Below are 17,208 nucleotides of genomic sequence, written 5' to 3'. Positions count from 1 at the left end.
GAAGTTTTACATGTTTTTCACTATCACTGCCTTATAATGTTTAAACTTAAACCAAAAGCTTGCTTCACATCTTGAATTCAGCCCTACTATAACGCCAGGCCAACTAAAGTCTTGTGTGGATTTGGTAGATGGAAACTGAAAGAAGCCCATCATATGTGTGTGTAATTGTGTGAACCCTGGTCTTGACATCAGATGATGGTTGTAAGTGTACATCACCATCATAAAAGTGATGTTGCTGGTTTCCTGTCTTCCATAAAAATCATTTCTGGCCATGAAGAAGTATCACCTTGCTTGTTAACAGGGAATGGTTGGTCACAAGAAAGGTATCTGGTCATAGAAAATCTGCCTCAATAAATTCCATCTGACCCATGCAAGCAAGGAAAATGGATTTTAAATAAAGATGATGATGATGATGATCAGTAAATAAATAGAAAAAAGGACCTTGGTTATTTGGTTGTTATTCAGCTCCAAGTCAGCCTTAATTGAACACCTCAGAGACATTCCAGTCATGACCTCTTATCAGCAGGGAAGCCCAGGATCATATTTCTAACATGTCTTAAGCCAATATAGCATCATTTGAGGGAGATTTAACTGCTATATCTAGCAGTTCAAGTGACAGCATAAAGGCCACTTCCTTAACTCAAATGGCCATATTTCATTGTGATATTAACAGTAATGGGAAGGCAGTGAGCTGGCAGAATCGGTAGCACACTAACTGAAACGCTTAGCAGCATTCGGTTTGTCTTTATGTTCTGAGTTCAAATTCCACAAAGATTGACTTTGCTTTTCATCCTTTCAGAGTCAATAAAATAAATACCGGTTGAGTACTGGGCTCAGTGTAATCTACTATCCCCCTCCCCCAAAATTTCAGGCCTTGTGCCTATAGTAGAAAGGAAAATGGATATTTTTTAATGACATTTTCTACAAATACGCTTCAGGTGGTGTAGATTACGATTATATTGGAATTTCTTGTGAAAATCTTTTTTCCAGGGGTGGGGAGAAGAGTTTCAATATATTGACAAGAGTCAACTTTGTTTCCTTGTAACGTTAAGAAAAACTGGTATTTTTTTTTTTTTTTTTTTTATGAAATTTTCTACAAATATAATTCAGAGTGTGTAGATTGCGATTACTGACACTTGTGTATCTAATGAAACTTGAAATTTCGAAGAATTGTGGAGTGTGCGTGCCCGCTTTTTTAAAAATATTTTTTGCACATTAAATTCTGATATAAGCGTAATCTACACACTCTGAAAAGTATTTGTAGAAAATTTCATTAAAAAATACTCATTTTTATTAAAGTTATGAGGAAACAAACCCGACTCGTGTGAATTTTTAGAAACTCCTCTCTCCACTCATAGAAAAAATTCTTCATAACAAATTTTGATAAAATCGGAATCTACACCATCTGAAAAATATTTCTGACAAATTTCATTGAAAAATATCCATTTTTCTAAAAGTTATGAGGAAACAAAGTCGGGTGGAAGGCACACTTGTATAGGTATGCTACGATTTAGATATGAGCTGCTGATGTAAAGTGGGAGGAACGACTACATTGCAGTGGATGTTTGGTGCGCATGAATGATACATGTTGTTGGGTGGTAGACCAAGGAAGAGTTGAGAAGTGGTTGAATTAGGTTAAGAAACGTCGAGACTCGAGAATTAAATTAGCACAGGAAAATGCTGTATTTCAGATCTATCTAAACTATGCTTACACGGAAACCGATGATTCTGGCGTTGATGACATGTACGGATGTGTAGTAGAATGTCAATTAATGTAAATGATTAAGAAGTTTACTTTATAATTTCGAGGCCTAGAATTCGGTCCCTTCACGCGGCACTTTGTGCAAATGCCTCCTGATAAAGACTCGAGTCGACCTAGGCCTCGCAAGCAAATACGGCTGAACGGAAACTCTGGGGAATCCTGTCACATGATTCTATTAATACCTAAATATTACATTAAGAATACAAGTGTCTGTGGAATACACAACCACTTATACTATGATACAATAACTATGTAATTCTGTCATCGAACTGCTGGGATAATCACCGTCAAAATCGACTCAAAATCTATCATATATTATTTATATTTGATTGCATGTTTACCAGAATTTAGGTTCCCGTTTTTTTTCCCCCTCATACAACAGACTGATTATGCGTGAATCAGTACGCGCGTGAGAAATAAATTGAATAATCAAGCGTATTACATATATGACTTTAATTGATTTAAATATTGATATCGAATCTCCATAATTAATTAAAAATATAGAAAAGAATAATTAAAGATATTCTTGTGAAAACAGTGGGAAATTTAATATTTTAATTAGTTTTAATAACGGAAGTCGACTTTCAGTGCATGACACGTGTTATGTCATCAATATGCCTAGCATCTTTGGTCAGGCAAGTACGGCTTTTTTTTCAAACCCCCATTTATAATATATATTAGCGTATTTATTATGTTTGGGGCGATTTGATATGATCTATAATCTATAATCTTTCATCATTCTTCAGATCGAAGCTGTCGAGAAAGGAATTAAGGCATGTCGAACACATATCGAACGGATAGACAAATCATTGCGGGAGAAAAATCTTGCAGATAACGAAAGGTGGGACCTCATTATTTATTTATTTTACGATATTATCATACGCTGAGCGCAGCTTCTCACTCACACACCCTCTTTCCATACATGTGTGTGTGTGTGTTTACATATATATATATGTATAAATATATATAATAATAATAATAATAATAGGGATAAAATAAAAAATTACAGGTAAAAACTCAATTAAAATCAATTTATTAAAAATTAAAATAAGCTTCACAGTATAAAATATATATTAATATATAGTATGAGTTCAGAAACCTTGGTTCTTTTCCCTAATACTATATATATATATATATATATATATATATATATATATATATATACACACAATAATATTAATCTTCTATTATTAAACGAAATATCTCCCCTTCACAACATAGTTGCCAATCCATCAACTTCCTTCTAACATATCTCTTTTGAAAGAGGATCCCCTCCTCACAAAACAACAATATGTTCTCTCCATAGTAAACATCCCATTGTATAAGGGTTTTTTTTTATTAATTTTTATTATCGAAGTTTCGTTTTCTCCTTTAAAATATCTGATCAGTGAAACCCTCTAAAATAAGAAGGAAGCATATATAATGCTGTATGATGTAGCTATGTCTACAAAAGTTATAAGTAGTTCCAATAATATGCAAATTATATATATATATATATATATATATATATATATATGGTTTATTAACCTATTCATTATAAACACAGTTTTACAAAGACATCAGAAAATTAAACAAATATGGATATAAATTATGCATGAACGAAATAATTCATGCAGATGTATTGATTTAGGATGGTTTATTTCAGAATTTCGGAGGATTTCTTGTAGTTTCTTTATGTTGGAGACGGATGCCAGCCGTGGTTGTCATACGTAAATATTATGGATTTAATCAAGGTTTTATTATATTTATTCTTTGTTGTTTAACCAGACCTATGATTAAAGGCATTCCAGGCATGACTAGCCCGTCTATTCAGAGTTATGTAGAACTACTTTGTATCTTTCTATAAGGCAGTAAGGGTGTGATCTAAGGGAGATTCGCCTGCTATTTCCCCCCAGTTAGATGTAGGGGGTGTCTTATACATATCAGACTTAATTTTTATCGACTGCATTCTATTAACACTGTGCATTTAGAAAGAGAAACCGAAAGAGAATGTTTGTTGTAGTGTGAGAATGAAGTAGACATCTGTTTCCAGCTGTTATCCCTCTTTGTTTTGATACAATAATCATTAGCTTCGATCAGGTATTATCAGCTACGGAAGCTGACACAGCAAGAATGTGAAGATTATAGTTGGCTTATTCGTTTACTGTAATTTTTGTTTTCTTTCTGCAGAAAATGTCCTATAATCAAATGAATATTGACTCCATAAAAAATTGTCAGATGATGCTTTTTACTCAGGATGTGTGTGGAGGGGAGTTCTTATTGCCGTGCTCGGGATAATGTAGCCCCCATTTGCCAATAATTCATTAATAAGATAATATTGATTCACGAGACAGCTGTCATTCGCTAACCTATTACCATCATCAAAGAGTCCCGTAATTCTGTTAGAATGTGGGACACTGCTGAAGAATTGGTTTTCGTGTAGTACTACGAGAGATTACATTGGTGTGGTTCCTCCAAGTCAACTCAGTAGGCTGTTGCAAATGCAAACCATTTGCACTTGGTTATATATCTATTGATTGACTAAGAAGCGATAAATTACAATAGTCAATACATAAGCGTAGAGTAGTCTTTAATGCATTATAACCAACTGAAAGACTCGTAATTGCAATACTTTTGAGTTACATGTTTTCGGTCATTCAGTTGTTAATCCGAACCTGCTTTGCTTTTGAAATATTTGCTGCTTGAATGTATTTTCGAAATATTATATGAAAGCTATGAAGAAAATGCCTGTCTTTATATGTGTGTGCGTGTGTAAAGGATAGCATTTGGTGGATTACCCTGTCACTTTCGCTTCGATGAAACTACAGTTGCTAATCACCAGCTTGTTTACAATCATGACACGATGTCAAGACAAGGGTGTCCCCTATACATACATACATACGTACGTACATACATACATACATACATAATACATACATACATACATACATACATACATACAAGTTTATCATTTAGATATACATGAGCATGTCTAGATATGCGGCTGTATGCATGAGAGTGCATACGTGGAGCAAAACATACAAATCTGCATGCATATAATGCAAACAAAAATACCTTGTTGATGATGTTGAAATTTCAATGGCGGAGCCTTTCTCCATTGGCAAGATATCTTGAAATAAAATTGAATAATGACATACGTGCATACATACATACATACATACATACATACATGCACGCATGACAGGCTTCTTTCAGTTTCTGTACCAAATCCATTCACAAGGTTTGGGTCAACCCAGGTTTATAGTAAAAGACTCTTGTCCAAGGTGTCACACCATGGGACTGAACACCAAGACTCGTGGTTAAGAAGCAAACTTGTTAACCACACAACCATGCCTGTTGACAAATACCACGTACTGATGTGAAATATGTTCTGCTACGGCATGGTTTTTGCTGCCAGATGTTTTTCTTAATGACAACCACTTTACTGAATGTACTGTTTCTTTGTTTCTTTGTCGTGGCACCAACACTAGTGAGGTCACCAAGTACTCACAAGACAAGACTTCTTGAACTGAGTTGGATATAGTATTGAGGGATATGAAAGAATGACAGAGGGACGGGTGGTTTTCAAATTATTCATTTGAATTTATTGATATCCAATGGCCCTTTGAGTTCAAATTTGGAGAGAATCTCCAGCCCAACTAATGAGTGGAAGGCAGATTCAATATCAGGGGTCAGTTAAGGGTACAAACAAATTTTGTAATTTATAGGCTGCACAGATATATATAACTCTTCATCTTGTTTGCATACAAGTTGAATAGGAGAACATGTTCTAATAGGCTCTGTTTACCATGTAGGCGTGAAGGCTCACGATCGTAAGGTCGTGAGTTCAATTCCCGGCAACGCGTTGTGTCCTTGAGCAAGACACTTTATTTCACGTTGCTCCAGTCCACTCAGCTGGCAAAAATGAGTAGTACCTCTATTTCAAAGGGACAGTCTTGTCACACTCTGTGTCGCACTGAATCTCCCTAGGAACTACGTTAGGGGTACACGTGTCTGTGGATTGATCAGTCGTTTGCACGTTAATTTCACCAGCAGGTTGATAGTAACCAACAGAGTGCTCCTTAGTGGAGGCGCAATGGCCCAGTGGTTAGGGCAGCGGACTCGCGGTCATGGGATCGCGGTTTCGATTCCCAGACCGGGCGTTGTGAGTGTTTATTGAGCGAAAACACCTAAAGCTCCACGAGGCTCCGGCAGGGGATGGTGGTGAACCCTGCTGTACACTTTCTCTCACTCTTACTTTCTGTTGTACCTGTATTTCAAAGGGCCAGCCTTGTCACACTGAATCTCTCCGAGAACTACGTTAAGGGTAAACGAGTCTGTGGAGTGCTCAGCCACTTGCACGTTATTTCACGAGCAAGCTGTTCCGTTGATCGGATCAACTGGAACCCTCGTCGTCGTAACCGACCGAGTGCCATAATACTCAAGTAATACAGTAATAATTTTCTGTAGTTTAGATTTATATATCAATAGGCCACAATATATAAATTCCTTTGGTTTTTTTTTTGGTTTTTTTCAGTATATAGTTTTATTTGTTCTAAACTGTGTTGCTTGTACAAAAGGTTCAGTCCCCTCTCGTCTTGAATAATGAAAGACTAAGTTAATTCTATTTGAACGCGTTCACAGAATTACTTCTGTACGAATTATCTCCCTTCACACTGACTCCTGAATTTCAATCCGGGCACAAGATCACTTTTCTTTTCTTTTTTTTTTTGGTTTCCCATTTTTTCTTTTCTTTTTGGAAGAGAAAGATGTTTTGTGGCTTTCATGTCTATTTAAAAGTGTAAATGAACTGACTTCGACCGTGAACCGGAACATGATTGCAGACTCAGCTTAGTTTTGGAATCACCAATTCGATGCTGACTTAGTCACATACCAGACGACTTAATGTTTCGTTCCTTCCCCCTCTTCTCTCCCTTTCTCTCTATCTCTCTGTTTTCCCCGCTCTCTCTCTCTCTCTCTCTCTCTCTGCCTGCCTCCCTCCCTCCCTCTCACTGTTTATGTGTGAGCATATTTCTCTGTGTCTGAGGAGAAGACAAGTGTTCATATCTCTTTTACTTTCTTCAGTCACTTGACTGCGGCCATACTGGAGCACTGCCTTTAGTCAAACAAATTGACCTCTGGACTTATTCTTTGTAAGCCTAGTGCCTATCCTATCGGTCTCTTTTGCCGAACCGCTAAGTTACGGGGACGTAAACACACCAACATCGGTTGTCAAGTGATGGTGGTGGGACAGACAGAAACACACACACACACACACATATATATACACGACGGGCTTCTTTCAGTTTCCGTCTACCAAATTCAGTCACAAGGCCTTGGTCGGCCCGAGGCTATAGTAGAAGACAACTCGCCCAAGGTGCCACGCAGTGGGACTGAACCCGGAACCATATGGTTGGGAAGCAAGCTTCATACCACACAGCCACCGTGTTCAATTAATAAATTTGTATATCTCTCTCTCGCTTTTTCTGTCTGTATGTGTTTGTCTCTCTCTCTGGCACCACAAAGTACTATCACCAATAACACGCTGAATGTCCAGTCGGCCGTGCCAAATCGTTAGCATCCTGCCACTGCATCCAGTCATCTCGTTTCTGTTGCTATGTAATGATACCCAATAAACCCAAGCGAGTTGTTCCCCCTTAGCGTACTCCGTAGTTGGTGATTGATGTAAACCAACCATGATACGTAATAAGAATTGTCAGAAAGAAAGGCAGAGAATACAAGGAGTTCATATTTCACTTTTTTCTATTTAAAATTTTTCTTTTCTCTAAAGACAACTGTTTTACATCAACATCATTTAAAGTCTACTTTTCCATGCTTGTATGGGTCAGACGGAATTTGTTGAGATAGATTTCCAACAGCTGGATGCCCTTTCTGTCACCAACCCTCACCTGTTTCCAAATAAGGTAATATTTCCCCAATAGCCAGACAAGCAACATCACTTGTAAGATAGTAATGCTCGTTTGCAAACATCACGTGATGCCAAGACAAGGATACATATAAATGCACACACACACATAATTGGGATGAAATACCGCTAAGTATTTCGCCCGGCATGCTAACATTTCTGCCAGCTCGCCGCCTTTGTGGGATAGTTCTATCAAACTGCTGTTTTGTGGGATAGTTCTATCAAATTGCTGTTTTGTGGGATAGTTCTATCAAATTGCTGTTTTGTGGGATAGTTCTATCAAATTGCTGTTTTGTGGGATAGTTCTATCAAATTGCTGTTTTGTGGGATAGTTCTATCAAATTGCTGTTTTGTGGGATAGTTCTATCAAATTGCTGTTTTGTGGGATAGTTCTATCAAATTGCTGTTTTGTGGGATAGTTCTATCAAATTGCTGTTTTGTGGGATAGTTCTATCAAATTGCTGTTTTGTGGGATAGTTCTATCAAATTGCTGTTTTGTGGGATAGTTCTATCAAATTGCTGTTTTGTGGGATAGTTCTATCAAATTGCTGTTTTGTGGGATAGTTCTATCAAATTGCTGTTTTGTGGGATAGTTCTATCAAATTGCTGTTTTGTGGGATAGTTCTATCAAATTGCTGTTTTGTGGGATAGTTCTATCAAATTGCTGTTTTGTGGGATAGTTCTATCAAACTGCTGTTTTGTGGGATAGTTCTATCAAATTGCTGTTTTGTGGGATAGTTCTATCAAATTGCTGTTTTGTGGGATATTTGTTCTGCCAAATAGCTGCTTTGTGGGATAGTTGTTCTATCAAATAACAGTACTGTATAATTACCATTCTGTTAAGTAGTTATACAGTGGAATTGATGTATCTATTAAAAAGCTCCCTGCTTTTTTTTTTTATTAAGAAAAACAAAACCATTTTCACGTTTGTATTCCATCTCCCTGTGTCTTTCATTCTCTCTCTTATTTTCATATGGTTCTTTTAACATTTATTTATTCCAGAGATATCCGGTAGGTGATTTCCTGATACTTTCCCAGATTTTTTATGTAAGGATTAACAATATTTTGACAATGTACACCTTAATGCAGTTTTCTTCTTTTTTTTTTTTTATTCCTAGTTTTTGATACTTTTCTGGAATGCAACACCTAAATTTTAATGTCAATCTTCTTGCTGATATGAATGCTTGCATTTCCTTTTTCAGTCCCTTTTTTTTTCTGTCATTTTTCACATCCTCCAGAAAATTTAGAGGGAAATATCCACTCTGCCCTTTCTCTCTCACCGTATTGTTTTTATTAGTTCTTTGTTTTACTTGTGCATGTTTGTATGTATAATTGCATATTTTTTATTAGACATTCAAATTAGATTATTGCTACAGTTATATATTATTATTATTACTATTGTTATTAGCTTCGAGTTGCCTGTGATAGACATGTCTTTTACAAGCTTATGAATTTCACAAAAAAAAAGATATTGGATCACTTTCTAAAGTGGATGCTTTTTATGTTGTGTTTTTGTCGACCCATTACATAGAGAGGTGAGGAACCTAATGCCCTGTTTGGCAGGATGTGGTACAAAGAACATTACATATTCATTTTTTATGCAGAAAAATAAACACTTATGCAGATAGACATGTATTCAAGAACGGATATCTGTACTTTGACACACAAGAATTTTCATCATAACTTTACCAGTGTCATTAGCCAAAAAAGAACCACTGGACATAAACTGGCTAAAAAAACTAAAGCTTAAAAACGTGAGAGAAATATGTTGCAAAAGTTAGTATCTTCTTGTTCAAGGAATATGCCTAGAAACAGTCAAGGAGGAAAGTAACATATCTATCTTGCCAAAATAACTATTGAAAGAGGCTCTGGCCAACACATGGAATGGTGTCGTTTCTGTCAACCTGGATAGAGAACTAGGTACATACAATGGAAGTGTGTGCCTAGTCCTTATGATAAAAGACAATGTGAGGCAACAGACAGATTTGGTGTACCACACATGCTTATAGCCTACTTATATGGAGGTAATGAGATACATTGGTTGGACTCCAGTGGTTCTCAACCATTTTTTTTATCTATGGACCCCTTTCATTGCTATTTTACTCTACTGGACCCAAATGTCAAAGAACTAGGTGGAGGCATTCTTACACCAGTTGGTATCACCATATTTCTGTTGAGATGCTCTGTGTTTCATTCAGTTAATTTTAAATATAACAAAGAATTTAGTAAAATAACTTAGTTATCATTAAGCTAGTGTTAGGAACATGAATTGTGACTAAGGTCTGGTGGGAGATTTTAATTTAGAGCTTTTGAAAACAAGACATTTGTACTACAAAGCCAGAGGTGGTTTCAGTCGGGTTGGTATTGAAAGGGTTAAACTACTGTTTTGAAGAGTTATGGACTCTGGGATTCTGAACACTTAGCACAAGAGAATTTGTGTTTTTCTCAATGATGATAAAGAATGCATTCTTTTTTTAAAGATAATCATTTGAGTTGAAAGAGATTTGGCTGCTATTTCTAACAGGACGAGTTGGCACATAGAGTTTTCTTTGTTGGATGGTGGTGGTCACAGCAGCAGCAGCTCTAGTAGAGGTAGTAGTAGTAGCAGTAGCAGTACAAGATATGAACATTATGTGGTGGTGGTGGTGGTAGTAGTAGTGGTTGCTACATTTGTTTAGCCCCCAGTCAGCTCTGACCAAGCAGACCTGTGATCAAAACATGATTTAGTCGTGGCCATCTCATCTTATGTTCAGGCAGTGTATCCAGTCCAGGACTCCACATTATCTAATGTTATCCTTCTCATTTTAAGAAAGTAAGGCGTGGGTTTAAGAGGAATCTAGCTGCTATGTCTAGCGTACTGAGTGAAAGTAGAAACTGCCTTGTTGGTTTATGGTACTTATGCGCCAGGATGATAACCTGTGTAATAGCAGCAGCAGTAGTAGATATGCATTGTAATAATGGTAGGTGTAGATACGTATTGGTAATTCATGTAGTAGTAGTAGTAGTAGGACATGTTAATGAAATTAATGGTTTACATAGCCGTAGCAGTAATATTTGCTAACTTTGCAAACTGACACTATCTGAAGTGGTTAGTACTTGCTTCTTTGTTGTTATGTGTACCATTTATATTAGAGACCACCTCTTCCCACAGGTAAAAATAGGTTTGCATAGAGCCAACAGCCCTACCTAGAAAAAAGCATCAATGACAATTCAAAGCCAACAAGAGGAGAAGACGGCCCAGAATCAAGAGAAAAGTCATTGATGGCCTATGCTCCGTAAAGAGCAAAAGGCTTAACTTAACCTAACTATTCTATCCAATGTGCTAATAATTCTGGTGAAGGCACATGGCTTAGGGGTTAGAGTGTTTGGCTCATGATCATGAGGTCATGAGTTCAATTCCCAGCAGTGCAGTGTGTCCTTGAGCAAGACGCTTTATTTCACATTGCACCAGTAAGTCAAAGGGGCCAGCCTTGTCCCTTGCGTTAATGATATCGAATGTTACGAACACAGCAAGACACAACAGCAATTAGTGTTTTGTCACGTTTGAATCTGCTGGATTTTGTGTCTGTGTTTGCTAAACACCCACCCTGCTCCCACGCCACCACTGCTTGACAACCAGTGTTTGTTTGTTTACATCCACAAAATTTAATGGTTTGATGAAAGAGGCCAATAGAACAAGTACCACATACTCTGCAAACAATAAGTTCTGGGGTCAGTTTGTTTGACTCCTTTAAAGTGGTGCCCCAGCATGGCCACACTCCAATGACTGAAACAAGTAAAAGACAAAGTGAAAATTTCTTTGTTTTGTAGTTAGAACACAAGTGTTTCAGTGTCCTTATTTGGCATCAATTATGTTCAATTGGCGCTGGAAGAGGATTAGTTGAACATTAAGTCTCATATTGAAAACTTAAGAATCTCATTATAAAATATGGCATCTGTATAATGGGAGGATTAAGAGACAATACTTTGTAAATTGTGCAGTATGTAAAAGGGATTAGCATTATCTTGTCTAAATGAATAAATCTAGCAAGCTTTATATAATAAAGAATAAGTGCTAGCCTGGCTGTGTGGTTTAAGAAGCTTGCTTCCTAGCTATGTGGTTTCAAGTTCAATCCCTCTGTGCAGCACTTTATGCAAGTGTTTTTCTACTATGGCTCCAGGCTGACCAAAGACTTGTGAGTGGATTTGCTTGACAAAAACTGGAAGGTGGTGAGCTGGCAGAAACGTTAGCACGCCGGGCGAAATGAAGACACTTACCCAAAGTGCCATGCAGTGAGACTGAACCCGGAACCATGCAGTTGAGAAGTAACCTTCTAATCACACGGCCATGCCTACAGAACAAAAGTTAGCATCTCCCTCTCGTAATGCTGTATGCAGCTATCTTGTTAAAATAACTTACACGTTCCTTGTTATCTTTCTTTAATATGTTAAATAATCTAATAAGGTATATCTCTATAGTATGTCATCATATGATGAACTGTTGTGTTGTGGCTGTCATATGACACAGCATAAGTTCAAAGTCAGCATAAGTTCAAGAAATTTAAGCTACATCAGTGATAAGCAGTTTGTAAGCCATACATACTCGCATACCTTGAAATATATATACAAATTCCAACTATGCATTTTGCATGCTCTTGTGGCAACCTGCATGTCTTCATATAAATATTTCTTCTTCTGGTTTCAGTTATTAGATTCTGGCCATGCTGGAGCATAATCCTCAAGAGTTTTTAGTCAATCGTTTCTGTTGCTTACATATTTTATCGATTTTTATTTATCAAAAGGTTAAACTGGACTTGTTGGTGTGATACCAGTAAGAAATGATTTTATTAGAAGCAGAAGAAGAAAGTTGATATTCATAAGAATGGGGTAGAGAGGAAAGGATGGTTAAAGACAATTATTCTGGTTTGACCAAAGGAAAAAGAAACAGAATGTGTTCTTTTGATAGCAACGTCTGTGTTGGTTATATTTAATGTGAGGGATTGTTTGGTTTCAGTCAAGCATTTATGTAAAACCAGCTGGTTTTACATAAATGGGTTCATTAGATAATACACCAACACCAGTTGTCAAGTGGTGGGAGAGAACACACACACACACACACACACACACACACACACACACGGAATGGGCTTCAATTTACCATTATATTCCAGTGCATAAAACATTCAGCAATCATGTAATCTCAATTACTAATCTCTAAATTATCATTCCTGGTTCAAAAGAGCAACTCTGCTATAGTACATAGTTTCTTATCTAAAACTATTCTGGTATTTCCCATTTTTATCCAATTTAATTTTATATTATTTATTTATATTTTTGCTACATTCTCCCACATGTCTTTTCTTTCAGTTATTTTCACACTTTGGGTATTTCCCTCTCAGTGTATTTCCTATTCGACTTTTTCCAGTCCTTATCTAAACAGCCTTGTCATTTCGCTGTATTATCTACTGGTTCTTCTTGGTATTCTCAATTGTTTTCTCAATCAGAGCTGGCCTATAACCACCACACAAGAACTGTCCAGTTTTTCTCTTTTGTACCGTTTAATTTCATTTTTGTGTTGTTTGGTTTGCAAGATTCTTGATGTGAACTTTGTACGTTGAAATGGATTTTGTCTTATTTGGCAAAATCATCATGCCAATAAGACATACATGAATTGGTTCTTTCATTTCTTTTATTATTATTATTATTATTATTATTATTTGTCAGCTAAGACAGCAAGCTGGCAGAATTGTTAGCATGCCAGGCAAAATGCTAAGGGGCATTTCACCCATCTTCATGTTTTGATTTCAAATTCTGCCAAAGTCGACTTTGCTTTTCATCCTTTCAGGGTCGACAAAAAAAAAGTACCAGTTGAGTATTGATACTGGGATCAATATAATTGACTAACCCCTCCCTTAAAATTGCTGGCCTTGTGCCAAAATATGAAACCATTATTATTTGTCAACTAAGGCGGCATTTTGTCTGTCTTAATGTTCTGAGTTCAAATTTCACCGAGGTCAACTTTGCTTGTCATTTCATTTGGTAAGATAAGTACCAGTTGAACCCTGGGGTTAATGTAACCGATTAGTCTCCTCCACCAAAATTCCAGGTTTTGTGCTTATAGCAGAAAGAATTATTACTAATCAAATTATTAACCATTTAATCAGTTAAATAATCTGAACCAAACTGGAGTAGAGAGGGTATCATTGATGAAGTTGTGAACGGCAACGAAAGAACTTTAGCGAAACTAGCTGCTTGGTTGTGTGACCAAACAATTAATCAAACTACAGATTATTTAACTGGTTAAATGATTAATGAATTGACTAATAATAATTATTAAAGAAGTACAACGGAACCAGTGTTGTGTTTATTCTTTTCTACTCTAGGCACAAGGCTTGAAATTTTGGGAGTGGGGGCCAATTAATTAGATTGACCTCAGTACGCAACTGGTACTTAATTTATCAATCTCAAAAGGATGAAAGGCAAAGTCAACCTCGCTGGAATTTGAACTCAGACAAATAGACAGACAAAATACCACTAAGTATTTCGCCCAGCATGCTAACATTTCTGCCAGCTCGCCACCTTTGAGTGTTGCGTTTATTATTAACATAATGACCCTCCCAAAATGCAACAAAAAACGTTTTATTTATTTGTCTTTCACTCTCATTTCTGTTAATTAGTGTTGTCTTCAGTTAATTATACACTTGTTAGTAGTTCATCCTTGAACTGTTATAGCTCTACGATGTGATGGTTCGTATGAAGAATTCTCTTTAATATTTCTCTGCTTCTAAGTTGTATTGCAAGCATGTAGTATTTCCTTCAGCAATTCCATATATCATTTTCAATTTTTGTTCAGAGCTACTCTGTTGTGTTATGTTTTCTCAGAACTGATCCCCCCTGCTGTTTTACCTCAGAACTCTTTTCCCTTATCTTTTCATGTTCTACCTAAATCTGTTCCTTTACATATGTGATGTTACCCAGAAATTCTTCCCTGCACCATATTATTTCTTACCAAACCACACTATTGCACATATTTCTTTCTCATTATTCTTTTTTTTTTATGTATTTATCCATTTTTGCTGTAACCTAATATCTTTGTATTCGTTTTTAGCATTCCATACCTGAGCTGAGTTGCTGGCTGAAGCTATACCTTGGTATTGTTCAGGAGGAGGTACTGTATTTGATGGCACGAAAGACACAGGAATGTTAAATAATACCCCAATCTCAGCTGCACATAAATTCAGGGGAAAGAGTTTTTAGTGCTTCAAAGCATGTAATATAGGTCCAACTTCACATAAAGGATCCAGGTTGAATTTTTGGGACATTTTTGTGGGGACTAAAAGAGCGTTTTATATACCATCAAATATGATCTATTGTTACTGGAAATCCTTCTCAAAGGTCTGATTTACATTTCTCGCAACAATGAAGGTTTTTTTTTTTACTTTAAACTCCTGTTTTATTCTTTCCTTTCAGGTTGAGTTTTCTAGACTGTCAAGACCGGTTACGAAAGCAAATTAAGAAACATGGTAAGTAGTATTTGAAAATGCTTAATTGAAAGCCATCATGCCAGTCACTTGATTTCTGTGACACAACTTCCTATTTCAAAATTCCTTTACATTTACACTGCTCTGTCCTATTTCATTCCAGTTAGTGGTAATCATTAATTAGTGCATACCCTTTCTATTTCATTTTGATTAAAAATGATATTGGGAAAGATGAATAGATATTATTATCAATGCTGAAACATTTAACAGCTGTAAGTGATTAGACACCAACAGTTTATAGTTTGAAATATTTCAGTTTTTTTCCTGGTATTTTGTAATTGTAGGCACATGTGTAAGAAGTTTGCTTCCCAGCCACATGGCTTTTGTATTTTATCCCACTGTGTGGTACCTTAGGCAAGTGTCTTCTGCTTTGGCCTCAGACAGACCAAAGCTCTGTGAATGCATTGAGTAGGTGGGAACTAAAAGAATCCCATCATGTGTGTGTCCAACCCTTGCTAGCATGTAAGACGAATGTTAAATGACAATGATGATAATGGTGTGTGTGTGCCTATTAATATTTTGCTTCAACATAGTGGTCCAAATAACCTGGGGTTAAAACTCAGTAATATAGATTTGCACCAGAAAGAAGTGTTAGTTGAGTACAGAGCATAATAAAACATTACATAAATGACAAGAGAACAGGAATTTATGTCATGAGCTTCATTAGCTGTGTGTGTTACTGTCATGCATGTGATGCCTTTCATTTCCAATCTTCCTTAAAAACATGTCTGGCCATAGAAACTGGTGAGGGTCGGTGACAGGAAAGGTATCCAGTTGTAAACAATCTGCCTCAACAAATTCCATCTGATCCATGCAGTGGAAAAGTGGATGTTAAAACGATGATTATGATAATGACAATGATAATTGTAAATTTAATGACAGTTCTGATAAGCACACTGGGTAACACTATCTGCACCATTTATTAGACCTCTGGTGCAATAGATAAGTAATGCAGAAATACGATAGTTAAAAGCTCAGTACAATGAACATATTGCAACAAGTGTATACATATACTCATCATCACCATCATCATCATCATCATAAATTTAATGTCTACTTTTCCATGTTTGCATGGGTCAGATGTAATCTATTGAGACTGATCTTCTAGAGCCCAATGCTCTTCCAGTCACCAACCCTCACCTGTTTTCAGGCAAGGTGGTATATTTTCATTATGGCCAGTCATGTTTCAGCAGAATATTGGAAATGAATAACAATGCAGGTACGACAGTGGCACCCATTTACGACAATTGTACAATTACAAGACAAAGAGATACAAACATACACAGTTACACACAGAAATATACACATACATATATGTATATGTGTATTTGTATAGAGGCAAAGTAGCCGAGTTCCTTTTGAGTGTTGGGCCCCATGGAGGCAATGACCAAGACCTTTGGCATTATGTCGTACTTGAGAAGAAGACCCATCAAATTCTGAATTCCAGCTTTTTTGTATTGTACCTTGCCTGTTTGGCTTTACTTTATCTTCTGTCATTTGAATACTTAATAATGTTTCTTTTTTTATCTTTTTTGTAGAGAAAGAATTAACAGCTCTTCAATATGAAAACATCAAAAGTATGGTGCTGGCAGCCATTTTCTTTGGAATCCTATGTATAATATATGCAATCATACATATCAAATGACTGCTTGCAGCAATTTATACAATGTAAAGCTATATAAAATAAATACATTTTATAATAATCGGAATTTGTCTTTATTCAGAATATCAAATGAGCATGACTTGTGTCTTTTATCTGTTACGTGTTTCAGCCAGTGAACTGTGGCCATGCTGGGACAACCACCTTAAACAACACCCAGTACACTCTGTAAGGTGGTTAGGGTTAAGATGTGCATCCAGCCGTAGAAACCATGCCAAAGCAGACAAGGGTGCAGCAAGGTGCTGCTCCCTGGCTTGCCAACTCCTGCCAAACTGTCCAACCCATGCCAGCATTGGAAGACAGATATTAAATGATAATGTTGATGATGACGATGATGATGATAATGATGATGTTACTTATT

At 36.5% G+C, this 17,208-nt stretch overlaps 1 protein-coding gene across 2 annotated transcripts; it reads left to right on the top strand.

Moving 5' to 3' along the window:
- The first annotated feature begins 1,516 nt into the window (after positions 1 to 1,516).
- Positions 1,517 to 16,890, top strand: LOC106877179 (coiled-coil domain-containing protein 167). Of its 2 annotated transcripts, none has more exons than XM_052971455.2 (4): positions 1,517 to 2,397; positions 2,509 to 2,603; positions 15,117 to 15,169; positions 16,726 to 16,890. In XM_052971455.2, the coding sequence occupies exons 1-4, from the start codon at positions 2,377 to 2,379 to the stop codon at positions 16,830 to 16,832; spliced, it is 276 nt and encodes a 91-aa protein (XP_052827415.1). In that variant the 5' UTR covers positions 1,517 to 2,376; the 3' UTR covers positions 16,833 to 16,890. The 2 variants fall into 2 exon arrangements, with proteins under 2 accessions (XP_052827415.1, XP_014781500.1); XM_014926014.3 differs by having other exon boundaries at positions 2,222 to 2,401.
- Positions 16,891 to 17,208: the final 318 nt, after the last annotated feature.

Source organism: Octopus bimaculoides, chromosome 11 (assembly GCF_046866305.1).
Source record: "Octopus bimaculoides isolate indiv1 chromosome 11, ASM4686630v1, whole genome shotgun sequence".
NCBI classification, from domain to species: Eukaryota; Metazoa; Mollusca; class Cephalopoda; order Octopoda; family Octopodidae; genus Octopus; species Octopus bimaculoides.
The sequence above is the reverse complement of the archived record's forward strand: the minus strand, read 5'-3'. Positions and strand labels throughout refer to the sequence as shown.

Bases quoted from the DNA above. Each gene is read 5' to 3' on its own strand.
- LOC106877179 (XM_014926014.3), top strand. From the start codon at position 2,354: ATGACACGTGTTATGTCATCAATATGCCTAGCATCTTTGGTCAGGCAA. The intron at 2,402-2,508 runs GTACGGCTTTTT...ATCATTCTTCAG, and splicing joins TAGCATCTTTGGTCAGGCAA to ATCGAAGCTGTCGAGAAAGG. The intron at 2,604-15,116 runs GTGGGACCTCAT...CTTTCCTTTCAG, and splicing joins AATCTTGCAGATAACGAAAG to GTTGAGTTTTCTAGACTGTC.